The sequence below is a fragment of the Asterias rubens genome, chromosome 16 (genome assembly GCF_902459465.1).
Source record: "Asterias rubens chromosome 16, eAstRub1.3, whole genome shotgun sequence".
NCBI classification, from domain to species: Eukaryota; Metazoa; Echinodermata; class Asteroidea; order Forcipulatida; family Asteriidae; genus Asterias; species Asterias rubens.
The window spans coordinates 2,903,673-2,930,175 of record NC_047077.1 but is presented as its reverse complement, the minus strand read 5'-3'; the positions used below and the strand labels follow the sequence as shown (position 1 = coordinate 2,930,175).

The 26,503-nt window shown below is 39.1% G+C and overlaps 2 protein-coding genes across 6 annotated transcripts in view; one reads left to right on the top strand and one right to left on the bottom strand.

The window, feature by feature from the left end:
• Positions 1-13,974, bottom strand: part of LOC117300803 (ras-related protein Ral-A-like) — a 33,721-nt gene extending 19,747 nt beyond the window's left edge. For 2 of the 3 annotated variants that reach the window (XM_033784619.1, XM_033784617.1), the window contains exon 1: positions 13,804-13,974. The gene's annotated coding sequence lies outside the window, so the exon portion shown is untranslated. The remainder of the gene's footprint in view (positions 1-13,803) is intronic. The other variant, XM_033784618.1, reaches the window with a different exon arrangement.
• On the top strand, positions 155-26,324 carry LOC117300802 (ribose-phosphate pyrophosphokinase 4-like). Of its 3 annotated transcripts, none has more exons than XM_033784616.1 (9): positions 155-334; positions 15,480-15,696; positions 16,200-16,347; positions 17,676-17,748; positions 18,396-18,489; positions 19,551-19,669; positions 20,907-21,097; positions 21,832-21,908; positions 23,841-26,324. In XM_033784616.1, the coding sequence occupies exons 2-9, from the start codon at positions 15,508-15,510 to the stop codon at positions 24,078-24,080; spliced, it is 1,131 nt and encodes a 376-aa protein (XP_033640507.1). In that variant the 5' UTR covers positions 155-334; positions 15,480-15,507; the 3' UTR covers positions 24,081-26,324. The 3 variants fall into 3 exon arrangements, with proteins under 3 accessions (XP_033640507.1, XP_033640504.1, XP_033640505.1); XM_033784613.1 differs by lacking the exon at positions 155-334 and adding an exon at positions 14,412-14,510; XM_033784614.1 differs by lacking the exon at positions 155-334 and adding an exon at positions 14,682-14,820.
• Positions 26,325-26,503: the final 179 nt, after the last annotated feature.

Below are 26,503 nucleotides of genomic sequence, written 5' to 3'. Positions count from 1 at the left end.
AGCGCGTCACGTGGGTGTGTATAAACCTTTGTTTATGACCGGTTTTTTTATTTCACATAATACTTCTTGGTTGTACTTTCAATGTTTAGATAATTTATAACTTTACAATTAAATTTATTATCATTTATCATAAACGTATTATTGTCCACAGGCCTTGTATTTCATCTTTGAGAGAGCAAGACCATTTTCGTTTTGCAAAGGAACCTTGATCAGAAAATCATCACGTCAATGGGAAGCTTTCAAAGGGGCACCAAGGCCAAGACCAGGGGCAACAAAGAGCCATGGCCTACGTGGACTTCATTTATTCCTGAACTGCATCTACACCAGTCATAACGTGAGTACATGAATTTGTACCTATTTCTATTGGTGGAGAGCGCGTCACGTGGGTGTGTATAAACCTTTGTTTATGACCAGTACAAAGTATTGAAACATGGGCGTGACACGCGAGCTTGCACCTCTTCTTATAAGACAGTTTCTTCATTCCTATTGGTCGAAAGCAACGGCTGAAACAGTTGCGCACAGCATTCCCTTATAAGGAATTGTTTACCCGAGGGCAGCGGAGGGCTTTATCATTTCATAGCTGGAGGGGTGTTGTGTTGAAAGAAATCATTGAACAATTATAATTTTTTCATTTATTTTACCTTTTGACCTAAAAGCGTTGATGTTTTGACCGAAAAGGTATTCATGAATGGGAATCAAAGTGTGTTGAGTCGGTTTTCAACTAGTGGTTTAAACCCACCAAGGCCTGGTTCTTGATAAACTTACCTTGACTTCGTCTCGGTAAAATTATCAAGAACCAGGCCTCGTTGGGATTAAACCACTAGTTGAAAACCTCTTCACCACACATTGATTCCCTTAATCAAGCTCTACAAGCTATTTGATACCATCAAGGACATTGGGGACACTACATAAACCTTTTAATCGCAAACACGCGGTACGCGCAAAATAGACGTGGAATGAGGTGCGTGCTGGTCTATGCTAGCGATCAAACTTGATCACTAGCTAGACCAGCATGTACCTCATTCAACAGTTAGCGCTTGCGCAATGGGTATTTGCGAAAAGGTCTATGTAGTTGGCAGCCGGCTTACCAGTTGAATCCATTGTTCTTGGTAAGGTACGCTTGCTCAGAAATACGTACATTTTGTGTGCGTAAACAATGGAGATGAATGCTGCCACCTACTGTTTAAAAATTGCCCTTTGTGTCTCTGCGATGAAACTGTCTGCGCAAAGATAAAATGATCCGAGTACACTTATGCCCGTTTCATCTGATAAATTATTTTGTACTCGTGTGATGTCATGAGTCCATGATTAGAAAAAAATACTAAACGTTCCGCATAAAAAGGTTGAATGCCTAACCTTGGAATAAGCAGTGAGTCAGATTTATCATAAATTGACATCCAGGTTGCGTTTACGGTTGTATGCAATGCATACTGATATCACCAGAGCTATTTGTACGATCTAATACCATTTGGGATAGTGTACATTGTACATGTACATTTCAGATTCAGATGAGACTTTAAAGGCAGTGGACACTATTGGTAATTACTCAAAATAATTGCTAGCATAAAACCTTACTTGGTAACAAGCAATTTAGAGCTGTTGATAGGATAAAACATAGTGAGAAACAGCTCCCTCTGAAGTACATGTAACATAGTTTTCGAGGAAGAAGTAATTTTCCACGAATTTGATTTCCGAGACCTCAGATTTTGAGGTCTCGAAATCAAGCATATGAAAGCACACAACTTGTTCAACAAGGGTGTTTTTTCTTCCATTATTCTCTCTCAACTTCGACGACCAATTGAGCTCAAATTTTCATAGGTTTGAGAAGACTGCTCTTTGACAACTACCATAGATGTCCAGTGCCTTTAATGTCAAAATGTCAGGCCTTATACTTGTTACGGTTTTTTAAGTACTTAGCGTACAATATTAAAAAAGGCTGCTATAATATTATCTCGCATCCATATTATATGAAAATCTCTGTTTACATTTTGTCAGTATCATACATTGTGTACAGTGTAGTGTGTAAAAGCATGATCCGATGTGCGGGGGCCACAAGTAATTTTCCACTTGTCAAGAAATGCAAAGAGATAAAATGCAAAGAGATGGATCAATAACCATCTTGCCCAGCAGGTCCAAAACCAAGAATTGTAACATTAGTTCCGAAAAGACTGGAGGGCTTGCATACAAATGATCAATAGGTACATGTTCACTAAATATTAGAAATGCACGCAAACAACCGTGGGAATGCATTTTCAGGATACAATTTTGTATTCCAATTTTATGTCAAATCTTGCCTTAAATTTTGATTTTTTTTTACATTATTGGCCTATTAATGATCTTGAGTACATCTTGGTTGCTTTTGTAAAATGTCTACGGTGCGTTATTGTACGTGTTTTTGGTGGGTTGAGGAACATTTGGCGTTCACCAACATTGGTACTGTACATGCACATCAATGAAACCACTGAAGGTTGACTTGACTTAAAACAAAAACCAGGTCTAAGATATCATGGAGGTGACCAGATGACTAAGGCGATTGCCTCCATGCCCCCTGGTCATTGCCTAGGTGCCCTTCAAATTGCAGGCCTGGAATTACACACGGGCCACGGAGGTGGCCTCTGTTGCCCTCTGGTCTTGGCCTTGGTGCCCCTTCAAAAGTTTCCCATAGACCTTAACATTTTCCAATGGAAGTGCCCTTTGCAAAATGGAAATGGCCTTGCCCTCTCAAAGATGAAATCCCATGCCTGAAATGCTCCAGTAGAAAATTACAATTTCCTCATAGGGTGCCCTTTACTAAAGGAGAAAATGCATCAATTGGTGCCCTTGTCCTTTCAAAAACGAAGCATACATTTGGTACATTCTTGAAAAACAACATCGCCAAGTCTTCTCATTTATATTCTAGTCACGTGAAATAAATTCTGTTCTAGTATAAACGGATTGAGCTTTATGTACAAAGTCCTTTTGGTCTCGTGGATTGTACCCCCAGATGTACAATAAGCTCTGGAAGTTCCACTATGAGCTACTCACATTACAATGTGCATTGAATTCAGATCAGATACAGTGTATTAAATTTAGATTTCTCTTGGGACAATTGCCGGAGAAACTCATTAAATTAGTCATTTAAATTCATCCACTGAAGCTGTTCAGCAGAAAAACATACTCAACCATTTCATTTGTCAACTTTTAGGTGCTAAGCAGCCTTACAAATACGTGTAAGAGTGATCAGTTACAATACTGTAAAAATCCCGCTAGTGGTAAATGGTTTTTTATCAACCCTAAATTATTTTTCAAATTTACCCAGTCCGTTTCCCTTATTTATTACTCAAAATTACTCTGCATTAAAAATCTTTCTGAACTATACATGTACAATGTATGGCTCAATGCTACACGTACCGGATACACCAAAACTGCCGGCCCACTGAATTGGAAGTATACATTTAAGTTTGGTTTCTCTAAAGGCAATACTTTTGGTTTTGTTTTGGAACCGTTTGATTTAAAGGCAGTGGCCACTATTGGTAATTACTCAAAATAATTTTTAGCATAAAAACTCACTTGGTAATGAGTAATGGGGAGAGGTTGATAGTATAAAACATTGTGAGACTCGGCTCCCTCTAGAGCTGTAGAGTAACATAGTTTTCGAGAAATTAGAAATTTTCCACGAATTTGATTTCGAGGTCTCGAAATCAAGCATCTGAAAGCACAGAACTTCGTGAGACAAGGGTGTTTTTTCTTTCATTATTATCTTGCAAAGTTCTTTAATGACTGATTGAGCTGAAATGTTCACATGTTTGTTGTTTGTTTGTGCATATGTTGAGATACAGCTAGTGAGAAGACTGGCCTCTGACAATTACCAATAGTGTCCACTGTCTTTAATTATAATCCCACGTGTTCTTGTAGAATTATGAAACTTAGAAATATGATACCAACATGACCAAGTAATTTTTTATTTTTTTTTGAGGGGGGGGGGTCATTTTTTTGAGAGACCTTCTTAATCCAGCTCAAAATACAACCAACAGATACAGTACTGTTCATGTAGTCTCATTCTACATGACATGTCAAGTAGCAGAGAAAATAGAAAAGGGGTTGTTCAGGAGCACTTAGCGTACTTCTGGGCAAGCAGCCAGGTGCAAATATCAACCAATCACTTAAATCGTGAATTGATTGATATCTTGATGTACAGTACAGGTGCAAGCCTACATTTTAAGGGTGTGTACAAACAAGTACAAGCAAGTCCTCAACTTTCCATGCAAGACTCAAATTTAGAAGAAAATCCTCAAGACTTAAGGCTGGTCCTACATGGGGATGTAAGTAAGGACGAGTAACTCGTCCTAACTAGGATGAGTAACTCGATATAGGACCTAAGTCTGAACTCTTTGTAAAATCCATCCCATGGGTCAATTTCACAAAGATAGTTTGAACTAACTTTGGACTACATGTAGTCCTAGATGTATCATAGCAGGTTTTTTAATCAAAAACTTTTACATGTAAGACTAATCCTAAGATAAGACGAGTAAACTCGTGGCTTTCATGGCTTTACCACACCTAATGCAACACCCTAAACAAAAATCACAACCATGCTAAAATTAAGCAAGGGACCCTTGCTAAATTGCCCTAGTGTGAATGGGGCTTTGGTACAAGATCCTCAAAAATGGCTTCTATGGCTTTACATGTATGTAATGCAGCACCCTCAAAAGAATTAGCATGGTTGTAAATTCAATTTACAACCATGCTAAAATTAAGCAAGGGACCCTTGTTAAAGCACTGTCGTGTGAAAGGGGTCTAGTCAATGATCCTCAAACATGGCTTCCATGGCTTTGCCACACCTAATGCAACACCCTCATTCGAGTTCACAGCTTAAGGAGCTGGCAAAGTCCGGCACCGCATAGCAATTATCACGAGAGAGAATCCACGGAAAAACAAAACTGATTCCTCGGTGGATTGGTCAATCCGTTCTCCCTGACGTGGACTTGTTTTTATCGACAGACCAGTCGGAGTTGATTAAGCCGGTTGTTGGGGAAACTGGAGCGCAGAATTGTGAGGCAGTTCCGATGTGGAATGCCACAGATTTACATGATGCTATTTTTGGACACCTTGAATTTTGTGTTTGTGAAAATGAAAACATGTTTGTATGGGAGAAGGGTAAACAGGGGTAAACACAATTTTTAAAGTTCATATTACAGTTCCATTTGTATACAGATGATGTGTACACTTAGTGTGTAATTTTCCTGTAAATTACAACAAAATTGTTTCAGCATTTCAGGGCTTGCCAATTAAATTGGAACACTGGCCTGATGAGTAGGCCAGTGATTTCAGCGTCGGCATCTTCAGTCCAATAAACTCAAGACAGGACAAAACCGATATTTTTTTTGTTTTCCCCAATTCAACATCTTTGTCTCAAAAGAATGATGTTCAAATGTTGAGTTTGAGTCTCACAAGTATCTTTCAATTCCGCTGAGTATCACCCTTGAAACAAAAGATATAAATCTTATTGTGTTTTTTTTCTTCTTCAAATTAAACAGTTTATAAAACTGTGTTCTTGTTTCGATTCTAGTCTCTTCTCATTTTGAATCTGGTATTGTAACTAGAATCCCGGTCCAGTAAAGATTCTGAGTGCTCAACAAGTCATGCGGTCTTGTGGATTGGATTTTCCCCCGAAATTTGAACCCTGGGCCCAATTTCATAGAGCTGCTAAGCACAAAAATTTGCTCAGCATAAAATTTCTTCCTTGATAAAAACACGATAACCAACCAAATTTCCACGTGATTTTCAGGATTTAAGCAAACAACAGCTGAATACCAGTAACAAGAAATATGCAACAAATGGAAATTTGTTTAGTAATCCGGTTTTTATCAAGGAAGAATATTCATGCTAAGTAAATTTGTGTGCTTAGCAGCTCTATGAAATTGGGCCCTGGACTGTGTACAAAGACAATATTGTTCTCATTATGTGTACATGTACAGTAGTGTAATATCATTAGCATTTAGTTCCAGTGTCCATTAATTTTTGTTGCCGCTTATGGCACATGAGTATTATTACCTAGTCACTGAACCATTTAATTCATTCCGCAAACCATCCCAGCTCCCTAGGGAGTACAACAGTCTGTGCTGCTATTAGTATTTTAGTGCACTAAGAACCATCTCTGCCCTCACAGGTACCCATTTACCCCTGGGTGGAGAGAAGCAATTATTGATGCCTTGCTCAAAGACACAAGTGTCATGACTGGGATTCGAACCCACTAATTTCACCACCAGTACTAAAAGTCCAGTGTATTTTTAGATACTATGCCACGACACTTTATCTGGTTTTTGCTTTTGCAAACCTTTTGTTTGAGCACAGCTACCCTGCCGGCAAGTTCAGCCAGCAATGCATCCAGGCGTCTTTGGGTAACCATGTTTTAAAATTGCATGTATTTTTTTTACGTATACAAAATATGTGTGCATCTAATGTAGGTGAGCAATTTTCATTGCAAATAAACTAAGGCCCAGCCTAAATTTCTATTAGATCGTTATGAAAGAAACCACAGCAAAAAGGGCACCCACAGGGAATTGTCTGATTCCGAGCTAATTCTAGAAAGTATTTGTGTGGTCTGGTCTACATCGTATCAGTGCCCTAGGTGTCAATCCAGCTGAATCTGTCATAGTTTACCATCTTAATCGGGGTAAAGGATGTCTTCTGGCGTCAGTTTTTTACATTCATACCACACTTTGGGACTGACATTGCCAATACCTGACTCCCTAGTGATGCAATCTACATAGTTCAAAACACTAGTCAGAATCCTAGTCTGAACAAAATAGTTCCAGGCCTGATACTTCATTGAGGCACCAGAGACGACTGCCTCGATGCCCCCTGGTCATTGTCTTGGTGCTACTGCTCTTGTGAGTCTGACCAGCCATGCAGACTGACCCCATCTTTAGTTGTTTTTCTGCATTCAGCAGCAATACACTTGGTCGGCACTGCCGGAAAAATGCAAGATTTTTTTTTTGAAACGTACAAACTCACGACTTGGACTTGCATGTACACGCTACGCACCAAGGCAAAGTCTGCCTCGATTGACGTCACAAAAGGGGTAGGCGGAGTCAACCCCAAAACAACTTTATCTATTTTTTAAACATATAAATCGTGGCAAACAATTACTTAAAAAAATTGTTTTATTGTTTACATGTACTAAACATACTCTTATGTTTGAAAAAATAAAAATTATATTTCCAGGTGACTTCATAGGGTGCCCTTTACCAAGAAGAAAAGGCCTTGCTGCCTTTGCCCTTTCAAGAACGAAGCATACAGGCCTGTAGTTCAATTGAAAAAGTACATTGTAATGTAGAGAAGACAAAGGTAAACAAACTTTCCAGTTCATTGAAAATATTTACAAACATTCGTTAGAATTGAGTTAAACCTACCTTTTTGTAACTTTTAAAGGCAGGGTCATAGGGACTATTTAGATTGGGTTTTTTTTTGTCAAAGTAGAGCCTACATGTACTTGTAATGCTGATTTATTGACCAAATTATCAATGTATGTAACCCGAAGAAAGGTTAGACCCAATTCCTTACTAACACCATGGAGGTAGAATATTTCTACCTACATGCTAACACCGAGATTGGTGGGTTCCCTAGTCATGCTAGTCCTGGGAAGGATTAAGTTTTACCTGAATTAAGCCAGTTTTGGGTTTGTTAATCCAGAGAACTTACAGCCCTGAAAAGTGCAATGAGAATGCTCAACTTAATCATGAGAATCTCTGCGTTTAATATTTCCCCGGATTAAAGTGTAGTGTGAAAGTAAGACAAACGGTGTTGCACTTGAAGCAAGAACAATTTTAGTGGTGAGCTCTAAACCCAATTTAGTCCACCAAGGGCGAGCCGCGGTTAAACAAACTACTTATGTTTAGATATGTATGGGGCCATCACTGGGGGAAATCTGTGCTGGGCAGCACAGTGTATTTTGCTCAGAGTGCTGGGCGGAATTTGAAATTTGTTATTGTTAGATCTGGGCTAGACTTGTGGACAAGTCATTAAATCGGCCCCTGCAGTAAGATAGTCGAGTTGTATCGGTGCTCTCGCGAGATCACTGCTCCCGCGCGAACTGCTGGCTCCCCGATTTCTACTCGTTAATGAGGAATAGACATCGGGGAGCCAGCAGTTCGCGCGAGAGCAGTTATCTCGCGAGAGCACCGCTACAACTCGATCTATCTTACCGCGTGGGGCCGATTTAACGACTTGTCCACAAGTCTAGTTCTAGGCAAGCCCTTCTAGCACCGCCCACCGTGGCCAGCTACACCACTGATGATGGCAAAGCCAAAGAAACTCACCCAGGGCATGCCAGAAATACTTGTTTATGTACACACTACACCTGTAATGTACACTGTTGAAAGAACTGTTTACTATAATTACACTTAATGTCAATTGTCATGATTGTAGGGCTTTTGAAGGCTGTCCAATGTGAACACAGTCAAGGTAACTAGTCTCTGTTTTTACTGGACTATGGGCTTGAACACCCACGCAGTGCACACAAAAAAAAGCACTGTCAGTTTGACACACAGGGCTATTTTTTCACTATGGGTAATTTGGAAGCAGAGCACAAATGTACCAGGGGTCAAACTTTACACTAGGCCACCGGCCCGAGATTTCAGTGTTGGGCCAGTAAACTCAAGACAGTACAGAGTAGTCTTGGTTATTTTTTCTTTTCAATTCAACTCGTTTTATAATGTCTCAAAAGATAAAATGTTCAAAATGATGTGTTTGAGTCTTCACAAAGATCTTTTAATGCTGTTGAGTATCAACAAAACAGGAGAGATAAAGCTTCTCTTCTCAAAGCCATTGGACACTTTCGGTAAACAGTAATGTCCAAGGCCCACACTTCGTGTATCACAACTTCTATATTTAGGATCAATCGGACATCAGAGTCGGGAGAAAATAACGGGAAAACCCACCCTTGTTTCCGCACGTTTCGCCGTGTCATTGTTTTAATGTTTTCTCAAAAAGTAAAGCATTTCATGGAATATTATTTCAAGAGAAGTCTTTCACCATTACCTTCTGTAAACCCTGTAAGTTATTTGTAAATCTGTGAACTTTTAATTTTTTTCTGTACCGAAAGTGTCCAATGGCTTTAAGTGTACATTGTATGTATTTGTTGAAATATAATGGTTTAGACGATAAAACTGTGTTCTCATTTTGATTCTACATGTGGTATCTTTTCATTTTGGTTGTAATAAAATTCTGGTCAATAAAAAGTCCAGCGGTCTTGTGGATTTTCCTTCAAAATTCGAGCCCAGCCAGTACACCATGTAATAAACCCACACTAAAAACGATTTCTCGCACCTCACCTGTTTTCTATCTAATATTAACACCGCAATATATTTATTCTAGATGAAATCAAACAGGAAATTAAATCTCTCTGGCCTCCTAACCTCCCCCCCCCCCCTTCACGGCATCATATCAAGTCTCCATCATGTCCATAATTTTGCCCCTGTCATAACTTGCTCTCATCCGGTGTATGCTTCAAGCAAGATAGCGAGAATCAATGGTTGTTTGGTCAATGTCCGGTCATCAGATACGATGAGAGTGGTTAATCCACTGTGTTGGTGATTTATGAGTCTTAGTATTGTCTAGGCGGCCATTCAAAATAATAAATAAAAATAAATTCTTTCTCAAAATTGTGTATGGGTGTATTAAAGGCAGTGGACACTGTTGGTAATTACTCAAAATAATTATTAGCATAAAACCTTTCGTGGTGACGAGTAATGGGGAGAGGTTGATGGTATAAAACATTGTGAGAAACGGCTCCCTCTGAAGTGTCATAGTTTTCGAGAAAGCAGTTATTCAACACGAACTTGATTTCAAGACCTCAGATTTAGAACTTGAGGTCTCGAAATCAATTATCTAAACGCACACATCTTCGTGTGACAAGGGTGTTTTTTCTTTCATTATTATCTCGCAAGTTCGATGACCTATTTTGAGCTCAAATTTTCACATGTTTGTTATTTTGTGCTTATGTTGAGACACGCAAACTGTGCAGGCTATTCCTTGACAATTACCAATAGTGTCCACTGCTTTTAAAATAAATGACTGAAAATTCAGTTATTTTACCTTAAAAGGAACTGAAATTGGAGCCTTTCAAAAGTTGCAATCCTACACAAATGTAATTAACGCATGAAAAATTCATGTGGAATGTTTTTGTGGGAAAAAAAACAGAACTTTGAAATGAAAATAAAATGTCTCCCAAATTGCATTATCAAAAACACTGATATTTCTAACAAAAACCATTAATTTTCCGACTCATTTCCAAACTTATACCAGTACTGACCCATAACAAAAAAATTAAAAAAAGACAATACCCAGCTATGTAGCCAAGATGGTCAATTTCATTCATGATCAAACATCACACAATTTTTTATTTTTTTTTTAAATCTTTGAACATTGACTATTCTGAAGGGCCCCTTAACATCAAATAACCTGCCTACATTGTTGAAATAGGTTTACTTATAATTATAGTGTCAATGCGATCACGATTCTATTCAGTGTCCACTGTCCACCTATATTGACAACATGTACATTGTAGGTCATTGGTTCAAGTCCGCTCCAGTAATATTTCTTTGTTCAAACCAAAACTATTTAAAGGCGCTGAACACTATTGGTAATTATTAAAAAATAATTAGCATAAAAACTAACTTGGTAAAGAGCAATGACTTTGAAGAGCTGTTGACAGTTATAAAACAAGTGAGAAAGAAGTAATTTCTCATTAAAATAAAAGACTTCAGGTCTGTAGCCTATTATGAGGCATCTAAAAGCACAAAAAGTTGTGCAACAAGGGTGTTTTATCTTTCATTATTCTCTTGTTACATTTGTACTTTGATGACCAGTTTAGTCCAAATTTTCACGTTTTTTATTTTATGCATGTTGGGGATAGACACTTGTCCAGTGCCTTAAAGACACTGGACACTATTGGTAACTGTCAAACACCAGTCTTCTCACTTGGTGTTCATGTCTCTCAACATATGCACAAAATAACAAACCTGTGAAAATTTGAGCTCAATCGGTCATCAAAGTTGCGAATGAAAGAAAAAACATCCCTGTCACACGAAGTTGTGTGCTTTCAGTATGCTTGATTTCGAGACCTCATATTCCTAATCTGAGGTCACGAAATTAAATTCTTGGAAAATTATTCTCAAAACTGCGTACTTCAGAGGGAGCCGTTTCTCACAATGTTTTATACTATCAACCTCTCCCCATTACTCGTTACCAAGTAAGGTTTTATGCTCATAATTATTTTGAGTAATTACCAATAGTGTCGCATATTATGTCCACTGCCTTTAAAAAAAACCTTACCAAGTCAGTTTCCCTTGTGGTTTAATATTACTGGACACAATAACATTGCTGACTCACATATTTATTTATTTTACTACGGATTACTCCAACAATGATTAGCAACAATCATAACAACAAGTATGTTAGTCATCAGTTGGTCAATCTCTCATTGTCATCTCTTGACTTATTTGTTATGATTGATAAGAACTTAAGAACAGTGGAGTGTAGGACAGGTGGCTCTCAGGATACAATTCACAGCAGCTGCTAAATATTTATATTGGTCAAGTCAATTTTTTTGACAACTTAGTCATTTTAGTCTATGAAAAATGTGCTCTACTTAAATATGCGTCAGAGAGGGTCCTACAAGATTTATTGCTTATAAGCTATAAACACATTTTATAGCAAGCCTGGAATTTCCTTTTTGAGAATTGGAGGGCAAGGCCAAGCCTGATACTTTACGGAGGCAATGCAGGCGATAGTGTCCTCGTCGGCCATTTATGGGAGTCAAATTCTTGACTCCCATAAATGGCCGACCGTGTTAGCTCGCAAAGCGATTTCGAGTGATACTTGTGTGGGTCATTATATTCTACTTTTAAAATATCTTTCTAACCAATGCATTTTATAACAAACGTTAAAAATGCTTTTCGAAGACCAACTTCGACCGATCCAAGGCAACGTGTTCCTTTAAGTGTGAGAAACTTTTAAAGGGGCACTAACACTGACCAAGGCCAAGACAAGGGCATTGTGTCCTTCATGTAATTCCAGAGTATGTAATTCTATAGAACAACTTACCCTGTGGGATATCCATCCTGTAGCATAGCGGCAATATATTATTAAATTATTACCCTTTTAATTTGTAATTTATTCACCACAATACAGCAAAACAATGACATTTTGTGGCGAGTGTAAAACCTTGCTAAAGTGAGAAAACTAATGAAAAAACAGACTGAAAAAAAACCCCAATGAAATGTTGCAAGGCTTAACCTGCCAAAATAGGCCAATGAAATTAGATCACTTGTTTCTTTAAATTAAGTCAGCACTCCTGATTTTGGCCCCACACTCCAACATTAACAAATTCATAATTAAATTTTAATATAGGCCTACTGAAACTTCATTATTTTAAAAAACCGTCGCAAACTACTTCCACCCAGCAAAAATGTTCCATTTTCAGTTCGCAGACATCTTTTACAGCAACCTGACTACTTCTACATGTATGCGTGAACGGCGGGGAACGTAGGCGGACAGCGTGCCCCCTTTTATAAAATGGTTTAGTCCAACTTGGTCGTGGCTCGGCAGTTCAGCAAGCAAGTAGGCCGGTGCCTGGGATTTCCGGTGCCTGCGTGTACAGCACCGGTGACCACAAAAATGACGTGTTGAGCATATATTGAGAAGCCAAAAAACGATGCGCCAGAAAAACAACAGTGAGTATCGAGCCGAAAATTTCATTTTTTGAAAATGTTTTTTAGTACAACTTAACAAAAAGGAAGCATCATGAATGTATAGTACATAGGAAACTTAAGTTATTGATGGCAAACGGACGGTCTTAAAACTTTCATCTATCAATGCCGATTTTAAAAACGTATAGCGTTAAGGAGGTCCAAAATATTAGACCCCTATTATAAGGCTCTCGTGGGACTAGGAGCCTTATAGTTTCTAGAAGTACAACCTGAGGATAACTTTCCGTATGGCGCCACCACCTTTTCACTCATTTTTACAAAAAGGGATATCTCAATGAGGTAAATTAGATACTATATTTCATATCGAATGAAAAAGTGGTGGCGCCATACGGAAACTTTTCCCAACCTGACATGCTATAAATCTACAAATCTTGTTTTCAGTTCAGATCGAGGTTACGTCCACAACCTTTGTGCATGGAAATGTGGTTGTACGTCGCCATGGTCGAGGTTGGTAGACTTTGACTAATCCGAACTGTATATGATTATGAGGTTCGTTGCCAGGTATTCAGCAGGTCCAATACCAATGCCAATTATTTATAGCAAAACTTCTAACGTAGACCCAGTAACTGGGGCGCTGTACTCCCTTTTTTCAAAATTTTGTCATCTATATCGCACGGACCGATAATGACAACATTTCGAGGGAAAAAGGATTACAGCGCCCCAGTTACTACTACTAGATCTACTTCTTACTAACAAAAGTTTCAAAATGGAAGTTTAGTACTTTTTTAAATCTCTCAAAAAATTCTTTAAAAAAATGATAGAAAACTTGCCATGCTTTTGTGGGGTTCCTTACTTAAAAACAAAACATGAAAAGTGCTGGACTCCCTAACAACGATGCTTTTAATTCATCACATACAACCCGATCCGAAGGGAACATGCCATGCCAGGAAATCCGTAGACCACAACACAGACAGTGACAGAGAAGGTCGATGTCGAAATAGCAAACATTTTAAAAACAAGACGATCATTTTAATTGATTCAAAATCCACTTCTTGTTGAATTACAATTATACAAACAAACAGACAACACACATTACTAAAAAAATACCTACCTTCAGTGATTCAGATCTTCTGACCAAACAACAACTGCAGCCAAATAATCCACTCCCTGACACAACTCAGCAGAAGCTACGTGCTTATCGTTCCTGTTTATTGCAGTGCGAAAACAAAACAGGAAGGAACTCCCAACATGGCCGATATTCTTTGGGACCGGAAATGTGGATGAGCGCCCTCTGTTGGCGAAATTGTGAATGAGCAATTTATAATTTTTTATGAATCACACCACTCGCCGGTGTGACTGTTTTGTTCGGCATTCGGTTGAAAAAAATAGGCAAACAAACTAGCTTTGGTTTCACCCGACATTCCTGCCTTTGAAGACCTCGAAAATAAACACAAAACTTGTTTTTCGCAAAATGAGCCGAACCAAAACCTGCCGCGAAGTTCTGAACTATTAAAGCGCATCCGGTAGATCTTGGCGCGCCCCATCCCGATCACATCCTCCAAAAATGTAATCGAAACAAAAAGTAATGCACCTGTTCGAATGATTAAATTAAGCTCTTTGTTTAATTTTGTACATGGGACAAAATCCAAAATCTATAAACAAAATAGTTCCAGTATATCTGGGTTTTTTTTAAAAGCCAAATTAGATGATAAACGCAAACACTGCCCCCTTGCCACACCCATCCATTCGCATCCTCCTCCTCCTCTTGTTTTAACCACTTGTCTGCTGCATCATGGAGGATAAAGGAAAACGAGTAAGGTGAGGAGCGAATCAAATAACTTGCCAGGAATGCTTTTATGAGAACGTTTGGTGAAGGGTTTAGATGGAGGTTCCAGACCCCCCCCCCCCCCCCCATCCCAAAAACTGCACACATCTTTCTGCCATTGTCAATATTTTGACAACAACCATGGTGTCCGTGTGCACGGCGGTCGAGTTGGTTCGCGGCATAGTTCCTGCTGGAGCGGCCTGCTGTCGTGTTTTGGCTTTGGGTGATGAAGCTTCGTTAGTGTTGAATTAACGACAGTACTGAGCTGTATTTAGTAACATTTCAAAAGACAAAAGAGCCAAGGTAGGTTTTGTGGACGATATTCCAAGAGGCTAAGTGGAGTCAGTTAGTGGGTCAGGCCGGGGGGAGGGCCCGGCGGCCCGGACGCGGGGCCCGAACTCCGAGGCGCGGTGTGGCCGACCATCGAGCTGACCGGTCGGTATGCGCAAGCGGCCTCGGGCCCGCTCGATCTTCCATGTCCTCAGCCGTGCTACTACCCGGCCAAGCCTCACTGCAGAAGGTGTTTGGGATTTGTTTGTGTGTAAAAAAGAATTTTTTTCAAATGCCTCTCTCACAATATAAAATATTGGTGGTCGGTTTTGCTTGGTTGAATTTGTCCACCATTTGTTTATTTAAACAATGTATCTTTGTTGTATCCCATTCATTAGTTTAGAAGTTTAATGTTTTACTACATTCTTGCATTGAAGATTGAATTTGTTGTTTTATCCCATACACCACCGATGTGTCTTAGCACTAAGTACTCAGTACTCTCCCAAGATCTGTGGTGAGGAAAAAAATCACTTGGTGTATTACTTGGTAAATTTGTTGGGATTCGAACTCATGGCACGACCTTTGCAATTCTAGAGCAGTGTCTTACCAACTTTTCATCTGAAGTACATGCCAGTTTGTTATATAAATTAATAAATTTAAATTAATGTTGACTTCCCGATACTATAATACAGATTGGTCATAGAGCAAAACAAAGACAACATGGAACCATTGAGGAAGGAAATCCTAGAACCAACAAGGAGACTGTCCCCTTCTCCAGCCCTTCTCTTCTGTCACCCATCGATGGAAGAATTAGCATCTGCAATTGCCAGGAAATGTTGTCGGGAGTCCCTGTCCATGACTTGCCTTACTCCAACGCCTGCAGTAGCTCACAAGACACCTTCTGAGTTGGTGTGTACATCTGTGGTCTATTTGTTTTTATTCAGACGGACATTTTTAGACGCTAAACCTGTTACTGTTAGTGTTCATTCAATTCACATTTATTTCCATACTGTCAAAAACAAAGCATTATACAGAATGCGTTCGCATTTGGGTAACCTAAACCAAGCAAATGGGTGACTTGCTCATTTTAAGTACAGTGCGAACACCTTGGACAAATTTTATCCAGGCAGCTTAACTGAGTCACAGGCCATGAGTGTGTAGGCATTGGTATCATCCACTAGGACTCGGAGTCTGGCTGGTAGAGCAGAATGCACTACTTTCCCAACTTTGTACTAAAGCAGTTAGGTTAAGTGCGTTGCTCAAGAGCTCAAGTGTCATGACCGGTAATCGAACCCACACTCTGCCACTAACGGCAACACCAGAGCTTGGGGTCCAGTGACCTTGACACACCATTTCTATTGAGTGTATGTTTAGTAACTACCATAATTCATCCATTATTTTGATCACAACAGCACCCTCTGAATAAGGAGAATATTACACGTGTTCAGATGCGAGTTCAGCATGTTGAGTTTCGGAGAGATGGTATACTGTGGGGTAGCTTCAAGGATGGATGGCCTAATCTATTCATTGAAAACGTCAAACAGTGCGCTGGCAGAGATGGTAAGTCAACTGTACGAGTGGTTGGGTTGGTCTACTCTAGTGGTATCTTTCCCCACCTTCCACCTCTAGGACCCACGGTTCGAATTATGCAGGGGGCGCTCTGTGGATTTGGTTTTCAGTCACTACCAGGGTCCATTTTCATGGCTATGCTCACCGTAAGCAAAAAGTTGGCGCTTATGGAAGCAGGGAATTTCGCACTTAACCCACGGGTTAGCAGGGAATTTTTGCTTGTACGATTGCACACTTGTTACTAAGCAATCTTCACTCACGCAGCAAGCACAAAAAAATGCTTGCAGGGTAAGCGAAGAATGGTGACTGTATTTATAAGCAAATAATTCGGCGATAAGCAGGGCCACGAAATTGGGCCCTGATGGTGTTGGTTTCACCTGGAATAGTTCTCTTGGGTTTTCCCGCCCACTTCTTTTATTGTCTCCTCTCCATTGGGTTCTTAGCTACTATAGTGATTTAGTATGCTTTTTACATTTGTCATGTTTGTAGAGAAGAGGCTTGCCAAGCATGGTTTAACTGCGAAAAACACTTCAAATATACTGCATGACTGGTTCAACCAAGAAATTATTTAACTAGCACTGTTGCGTTTTGAAGGAAATTACACATAGAATTTCTAAAGAGTGGCAATTTCTATACCTTCCACCCAGGTAGTAGTTAAACAGCAGGATAGTTTTCTACAGAACTGAGAAGTCTCCAAATCAATCCGATAAATCTACTCCGCGGCAGTAACATAAAGAAAGACAGTTCTCTAAGAACAAACTCTACCTGGCAAGAGGATACACACATGGTGTTACTGCAAAGCAAATATATATTGATACCTCACCATGCAATGCCTCAAATCATATATAAGTGCCACTTTCAGGATGGAATAACATGGAGGCCACAGTGGCAATTCTAAGCCAGTACCTTTGTTATTCTACGGTTCAGTGGAGTGTGGGTTCGAATCCCGGTCGTGACACTTGTGTCCCTGAGCAAGACACTTCACTGTAATTGCTTCTCTCCACTCAGGGGTAAATGGATGCCTGTGAGAGCAGAGATGGTTCTTGTGATTGATTTAGCCGAGTGATGCACTTGTTGCACAAGGCTGTATACTCCCCTGGGAGCTGAGATGGTTTAAGGAATGATTTAAGGCCCAGTGACCAGGGGTAATAATGTTGGAGCGCCATGAGCGTCACTGCGTGACGGACCTGAACGCTATATAAGAAGCCATGATTGTTATTATTATTATTATTAAGTATTGAAAATTAATAACAATAACATTTTTGTATAATAATATGAGACCCTTTTAATTCAGAATGTGAATTTGTTTTTTCTTCCAGTGATTTTTCTTGGGAGTTTCCACTCGCCAGAAATAGTTTTTGAGCAACTTTCGATACTCTACAACATGCCAAGGTACACTGAATAGTTTAATTGTTGATCTGTATCTGGTTTATTTTACACTAAGCTTGGGCGATATTGAATTATTTTATTCACTATATATCGCCGATAATATATCGCAATATTCGATATAATCGCGATTAGTTAAATTTGACATCATCAGTCTTCAAACTCCAAGTGAAAGTTGTAGAAGAGACAATCATAGCATAAGAGAGGTGTTATAATGAACTATTCTTCTGAGTTTACTCCAAACCTATGGGGTGCAAGATGTCTCAGCTAGGAAATACATCGTGATATTGCGATACTTAATTGATATCGCGATATATCGCGATATATCGATATTTCGATTAAAACCAAATCGAACCGATATCGAAATTGTTTCCAAATTGATATTCGATAATCTCGTGATATCACCCAAGCTTATATTACACTACAAAGTGATGAGGTCACACCTGGTTCAGACAGGCAATCTTCAGTCACGTCAAACCAAATTATTAAATTAAGTTTGGTGTCTTAAACAGTAAAGAGCGACTGGACGCGCTGGAAGTCAAAAGATCAAACAGTTAAGTGCATGCAGTCTAGTTTTGCTTGCTTTTTTATGCATATAACTGACTCATTTATTTTCTCTAATCTTATGGTCAAATACTTTTCTTCATCAACAGGTATCTTGCCAGATCCTTCAAGTTCATTTTACCGTACTTCCCAACTGGAACCATGGAACGTGTTGACACAGAGGGCCAAGTTGCAACTGCTAAGGTATTAACAAATTGGCAAAGGACGTGGGTTTGAATCCCAGCCAAGTATATGCCTGTGCCCTTTTCCCCCACAAGACTCTGGAAAGTACTGAGTTTATAGTCCTTTATTTACACACATCGGTGTAAGCATACAACCAAATATGTTGTTTTTATCCTAATGCAAGCTTAATATTTATATTAAATTAAATAATTTGGGTACCCATTGCTAATATATAGGATTCAAACTGCCTCTACTAGCAGCCAAGCTATTTCAGTGGTCCTGCTGTTCCAGAATAGACCGATCCATTAAGCTCCGCCCCATTGCATATTGACCAATCTCAACGCAACGAAGGTCCAACTAATAAGGTCCGACATGCGTGCGCGTATCTTGGCGCGCGCGGTAGAGTTGTGCAGAAATGCTTTGGAGAGCCCCCACGTGTTCTAGCTCTCACGTGCGTCGTGGGCGGAGCCTAATGGATCGGTCTATTCTAGAATAGCAAAGGGTTGTGGGTTTGAATCACGCCTGAGTCGGTGTACTTTGTTCACAGGACTCGGGGAAAGTACCAAGTATACATGTACAGTGCTTTATTTCCTCACATCAGTGTATGGTAAAACCAAATAATTTTCTTTACTAGATGCAAATTTAACACCTATTAGAATGCTTCTTATTCTATGGATTAGTGTTTAATAATTTAAAAGAATAATAATAATAATAACCAATTCTTATATAGCGCATTTCACAATAACTGTATCAATGCGCTTTACATTAGTGCCCTGGTCATAGGGCCAATAACATCCCTTTTAAAAAAAATGTTTCTCAGCTCCCTGGGGAGTATACAACCTGGGCAACGCTCCAAAGGCTTTTTCATTCACAATATCAACCTCTACCCTCGCATGTACCCATTTATTCCCCTGGGTGAGGAGAAGCAATTATAGTAAATTATCTTGCTCAAGGACACAAGTGTCACGACCGGGATTCGAAACCCACACTCTGGTGACTTAACACCAGAACTTGAATTCGATGCTCTTAACCACTCGGCCACGACACTCTAAGAAAACGAAACATTGCTTATATTTTGGCAGGTATTAGCCATGATGTTATCTGCAATCCCTAGTACAGCAAGAGGACCAGCCCAGATTGTTATGTTTGACATTCATGCTCTACAGGAGCGATTCTACTTTGCTGATACCATTATTCCAAGGTAAGGCCGTGTCCGAAACGACGACTTCGGCTACAGCTACGGCTAGATCGCGCGCGTCTGCCTATTCTTCAACACTGGTAGACGCGCTGATCTAGCCGTAGCTGTAGCCGAAGTCGTCGTTTCGGACACGGCCTAACTTCCCATTCAGTACTATACCCTCGGCAAGTCTTGTGCGTATGCAAACATTGGGACCTGTTAAAGTGCACCATGTCTGTTTCCTTCACGTGTAAAAGCATTACATGTGGGATCAAAGTGGTCCCAAATTAATTGAACTTGCAATTAGTCTTTTGTGGACTTCTTAAAGCCATTATACACTCTCGGTAAACAGTATTTGTCAAGTCCCACACTTCGTGTATCACAACTTCTTTATAAAATAACAAACCTGCATAAAAAAAAAAAACACAAACAAATTTAAAAAAAAGGTCATTTCATTTTTCCGCCTACAGGCCTGGCACTTTATGGAGGCAACTGCCCTTTGAAATGCTTCAATATAAATTTCCTTCGTAGAAGTGCCCTTTACTAAGCAGGCAGGACACTTTTCCTAACTGAGTCTGATTTCTGATTTTTGGCCCTTGACACTGGACACTAATGGTAATTGTCAAAGACAAGTCTTCTCATTTGGTGTACGTATCTCAACATATGCATAAAATAACAAACCTGTGAAAATTTGAGCTCAATTGGCCGTTGAGGTTACGAGATAATAATGAAAGTAGAAACACCCTCGTCTCACGAAGTTGTGTGCTTTCAGATGTTTGATTTCGAGACCTCAAATTCTAAACTTGAGGTCTTGAAATCAAATTTGTTGTAAATTACTTATTTCTCAAACACTATGCCACTTCAGAGGGAGCCATTTCTCACAATGCTTTATACCACCAACCTCTCCCCATTACGCGTCACCAAGTAAGGTTTTATGCTAACAATTATTTTGAGTATTTACCAATAGTGTCCACTGCCTTTAAATCTGTTCCAGCCTACAAAAGGCTACATGTACATGTGATGTAGGTCAGTCCTTGTACTCCTACCTTTTTCTAAGGACCAAATATCATGCCTGACTAAAGGGGAAAACATGTTGCACTTGAACAATAATGAAACATCAGGATTACTTATAGATTACATGTGTTAGGCACTTTCATACTTGTTTTATATATATAAAAAAAGCACATAAGAAAAACCTTGTGTATAAAAAATATTTTACGTTATAAGTGTTTCTTGATTGTGTTTTTGTCTTGATCACCAGACTAGAGTCCGCAATACCCCTCCTTCATCGTGAGATGCTAACCTTACCAGATGAAGTCAAGTTCCATATCGCTATAGCCTTCCCTGATGAAGGAGCGCATAAGAGATTTAATGGGATGTTTCAAGAGTTTCCACAGATCACCTGCATCAAAGTACGCAATGGAGATCAGAGGCTCGTCACAATCAAAGAAGGTAAACTACAGCTCCTATTTGTTTCTCTCGAGTGGTTAAGAGCATCAAATCCAAGTTCTGGTGCCAGCAGCTGAGTGTGGGTTTGAATCCTGGTCGTTAAACTTGTGTCCTTGAGCAAGATACTTTACTATAATTGCTTCTCTTCACCCAGGGGTATAAATGGGTACCTGCGAGGGTAGAGGTTGATATTGTGTATGAAAAGCCACAAATGCCTTACAGGCAGCTCAGGGCTGTATACTCCCTAGGGAGCTGAGAGACATTAACAGGGATGTTATTGGTCCCATGACCAGGGCACTAATGTAAAGCGCATTGATACGGTTAATTTGAAATGCGCTATATAAGAATTGGTTATTATTATTATTATTATTATTAATACGTAACCAGGGGCCAATTTCATTGCACTAATCAAATTTTCAGCAAAAAAATTTGCTTAAGCATCAGCCTATTTCATAGTTTAGCAAGGAAATTTGGAGGCCATCCTGCACTTGTACCATAGATTTGCATTGTGACGCGATTTATTTTTGTGCAGTATACTGCAGTAATGCAGTAATGCGGGAACATTCCCTTTTCGTTTTGTTACGGTTAGCGTCGCTATGAACGTGAAATCGCGCAGTAAGCACAAAAGCGACTGTTCTTCCACAGCAACAACAAGAACCAGTCAAATGAAAAAACGGAATATTGGTTCTTCCAACAACAAGAACCACTTAGAACAGGATTATTGGTTCTTCCAACAGGGGAGCCTAAGGATTACCATGTGGTGATCATTGATGACTTGGTGCAAACTGGTGGCACTTTGAAGAACTGTGGACGGGTAAGTTCCATTTTGTTTGTAGTTCTAGGAAATACATGTATGTAGTTAGTATAAGTCCTCTTCCATTATGTGGCATAGCTCTCTTTTAAAGTTAGTCCAGGGCTCGATTTCACAAAGAGTCAAGCCCGGTTCGATACGAATGTTGACGATACGAATGTTGACGTCATAAATTTGCAACGAATTCGCACTGAGTTGAGTGGTGCTCAACTCTCTTGCGAATACTGCAGCGAAAGAGGGGTTGTGACGTCAAATTCCCTGTAAATTCACATTGCATTCGAGTTCGCCGGAAGTATGAACCGGGCTTCATGATTGATCTTAAGTGTGAGTCACTTTGATCAGTTATACTGACAACTCATCTTAAAGACACTGGACACTTTTGGTAATTGTCAAAGACAAGTCTTCTCACTTGGTGTTCTCAACATATGCACAAAATTACAAACCTGTGAAAATTTTAGCTCAATTGGTCGTCGGAGTTGGAGATAATAATGAAAGAAAAAAAAAACCTTGTCACACGAAGTTATGTGTGCTTTCAGAAGCTTGATTTCGGGACCTCAAATTCTAAATCTGAGGTCTCGAAATCAAATTCAAATATTTTAGTGGAAAATTACTTCTTTTTCGAAAACTAAGCTACTTCAGAGCCGTTTCCCACAATGTTTTATACTATCAACAGCTCTCCATTGCTTGTTACCAAGTTATGCAAACAATTATTTTGAATAATTAGCAATAGTGTCTAGTGCCTTAAAGATGAATCTCAGTGCTTTGGTGAAATGGATCCCTGCTCCTACATCATCAGCCATTTTCTTTAGCCCTAGTTTATACATTTTCAACCCAGTCTTTTTTTTTTTTTGTCTTGTCTCCTTGTTTGTAGTTTGTCTGTTTCGGCTTGGCTTAATATTCTAACAGCCTCATACTCTCTTTATTTTGGTTTATATATGTTAACTGGTTTCCCTTCACCTTTCTGTGCTTACTATTTTGCTTATTCTGTGTGTGTTATATGTTGAGAATAGTAGTATGAAATTACAATTAATTGACTTGAATGCTCTGTACCAAAGTCAAGCACTCCTAGGTAAATGAAACCACTGCCATGTTATTTAGAGTTTGTTAAAGACACTGGACACATTGGTAATTGTCAAAGACCAGTATTCTCACTAGGTGTATCCCAACATACATGTAAGCATAAAATAACAAACCTGTGAAATTTGAACTGGCATGAGAATAACAAAAGGAAAAAACAACCTTGTTGAACAAATGTGTGTGCTTTCTCAGATCAGATGCGTATAAAAGGTTTCAGGCCTGAAGTATTTTAACGTTTGAGTGAGAAAATTACCTCTTTCTCAAAAAGTGCATTACTTCAAAGTAAGCCGTTTCTCACAATATTTTATACTATTGACAGGTCTCCATTGCTCATTACTAATTATTTTGAGTAATTACTGATAGTGTCCAGTGCATTTAACTCTGTCAGTGTCAATGTCGTGCATGTACAATCTATTTTATGTGTTTAAAATTAGAATAAAGAATCAAATGTTGCACATGTCATGCCAAAAGGAACTGAAGTAGAAATGCCTGATGAAAATCAATGCTGCAGAACTATGCTGTCAGATATAACAACAGATATATTCCCAAATTGATGAGTCTGCTTTAAATCACAAATATTAGCTTTTAGTTTTATATGCTGTTGTTCACTGGCAAAAGTTTTTAAATGTCTAGTTTTTTTTAATTAATTGTTTTCTTTTTTTCTTCTTCTTTTAAACACTTGTTCCCTTGTGTATATGTATAGTTTATTGAGTTCTTTGTATAATGTATCCGCAATTCGGCCTTTTTGCTGTCATGTTTGCATTTAGATTTAACCATTAATAATTTGAAGAACAAACTTAAATTGGGACATAGTAACCATTTTCTAAATAAATTTGTACTTTCTTGTCACCACTCCAGGTATTACTAGAGAAAGGAGCAGCATCAGTTAGTGCCTTTGTTACTCACGCTGTATTCCCCCAAGATTCTTGGAAGTCATTCACTACCGAAGCAGCAGACGTTAAATTCAACCATTTCTGGATAACCGACTCGGTACCTCATGCTAGTACGATTGCCAAGCACGCTCCATTCAAGCTCCTGTCTCTATGTGATGTCATATCGGAGGCACTCCTTGGTTACGACCTGGTACAGACACTATGATTGGATGATTTTCCTGAAGCACCTGGTACAGACGTTGTGATTGGATGATTTTCCTGAAGCACCTGGTACAGACACTGTGATTGGATGATTTTCCTAAAAGAACCTGGTACAGACGTTGTGATTGGATGACTTTCCTAAAGCATCTGGTACAGACACTGTGATTGGATGATTTTCAAATAGCCGCTCTCACGTCGACCTATGTATTTGCTCTGCTACAGTACTGTCGTGATCACACAGAACTCATTACAGGAAAGCTCGCATTAAAGAATTTTGTTTTGAGTATGGCCACAAAAAATAACTTTTTAGCAGTTAACCTGCCTGGGGCAGTCGGCACCCCTACTGGTTTGTGCATGATCCATTTAAGTCCACTGTTTGGAAAAAGGAATTATATGGAGATAACAGTTGTGAATTGTCAGACAAAAAGGATGTTTACTTTTATTCTCACCTCTTTCTTTATTGGAGCCGTCCCAAAATACTTGCATGCGTAGGTCACTTATAAGGAAACTGATTGCTCTAGAAGTATTTTTGGTGTTATTAGTCATACGCGTTTTGGCGTGCAAGCTTAAGCATGCCCTATAACGTGTAATGCCATCATTATTATGCAGTTACTTAATGTAGAAACTACTGATTTTGCAATAAGTAGTAATTTTTCGACTTTTTTCTGATGCCGACTGGTTTTGATTGTTTAACACTGTCGTTGTTAAACTCAGGATGTTACCAATCAGAGACTGAAAGTTCCTGACACTCTGTTATTTGATGATTTTCCTCAAGCACCTAGTACAGACTCTACGATTGGATGCTTTTTCTTAAACACCTAGTACGAACTCTGTGATTGGATGATTTTTCTTAAACTCTTTTGTACAGTCTCTTGTGATAATCTGATTTTCCGAAAAAGACTTTTTGTGGAGGTTCTATGCATTCTACAGATATAGCACACTTTATAATTCCTATCGGGTGTCTCAAATCAGGTTGTGTCAATTTTAATTCAGTCACAAATTTTGTATGTTTTCTACTTATTCAATTTATTGGCTAGGGTTTTTGTGCAAAAATACTTATTTGAGAGAGGATGATCCTCTATAAATAAATCAGATATTATAACATTATTCATGAATATGTTTTTTTTACCCATTGTATTAGCACTGTATACTCGGTACTTTCCCAAACTTTGTTTAACAAAATCACAGGCATACTCAGGTGGGATTCAAACCCATGACCTTTGCGATTCGAGAGCAGATGTCTTAGTAAACTAAACCACCGAGATTGCCTGGTAATGTTATAACATTATTACAATACCTTAGATGGAACCCAGTGATCTTTAAGGTGCCTAGCACTGAAGGCTAGAGCCTTGATTTCTATATTTTGTTTGCTTTGTGTGGCGTGTCTTGACCGAGCGGATAACCTGATAACAGCACCGGACTCAAGCTCTGGTGTTTCTGATTGGCTGAGTGTGGGTTCAGGTCCTGGTCATGACACTTGTGTTCTTAAGCAAGACACTTAACCATTATTGCTGTGTCCTTCGGATGGGACGTAAAGCCGATGGTCCCATGTTCTTTGTAATGATTGGAAAGCACCCAGTGCAATTATCGTTTAGAAAAGGGGTTCGCCCCGTCGCCCCTGTATTTCTGGTATGGCTGCGTTGCAGATTGCGCCTCTGCACATTATACAATTGTTGCACACTGGGACGGGGTCCATTCAAGCGTTTCATTTTATTCTGGCTGAATTATTCATCATAAAGTTCACATCTAGTACTTAATTTCCTCATTGGGATCTTAAGTTATATTTTCAGCAGCACTTCCTTCTTATATAGCATTTGTTCAGTTTTAAAAACTAATCTTGTGCATAACTTGTAAGTCTTTTAACTGTTTGAAAATTGTATAAATGTAGATGTTTGTTTCAGTACATCGTTAACAGTAGGGCGGTGTCTGGCAAATTGTTTCAAAGGAAGGTATAAGTTTGGCAATCACACTCAAAATTAATAAGCCTTTTTAAGATATGGCGGACACAATACCTAGATTTGTTCGTATGTCCTTGTAGTCCCTTGTCTTGTGAGTCTTATTGTTTTGTTAGTCTGTCAATAGGTTAGGGTACAAAAGCCAAGGCTTCACCCAATCCTAAGTTTTGCCCTTCTGATTTGTTAATAACTTTGGCTACTGTTTACAACTGCCACTGTTAATATTTATGAAAAACCAATGATGTATTATATCATGTGAGGACAATACCGAAATAAATGTTTATTGAATTGAATTGAATTGAATTGAATTGAATACTACAACACTATAAGGTTTGGGTAAATCTGTCTGTAGACACCCAAACCAAACAGTGCACTCCTATCACATCCGCCATACTTCACGAAGGCCAATGGCAATACAAACCTTTGATTAGAAGGCTACGGCAGCTTTCGATAGTATAAAGCATTTGAGAAA

Excerpts from the sequence above, each read along its gene's own strand:
- LOC117300802 (XM_033784613.1), top strand. The coding sequence starts at position 14,485 with ATGGAGGATAAAGGAAAACGAGTAAG. Across the intron at positions 16,348-17,675 it reads ACAGTGCGCTGGCAGAGATG|TGATTTTTCTTGGGAGTTTC; the intron begins GTAAGTCAACTG and ends TTTTTCTTCCAG. Across the intron at positions 21,909-23,840 it reads CTTTGAAGAACTGTGGACGG|GTATTACTAGAGAAAGGAGC; the intron begins GTAAGTTCCATT and ends TCACCACTCCAG.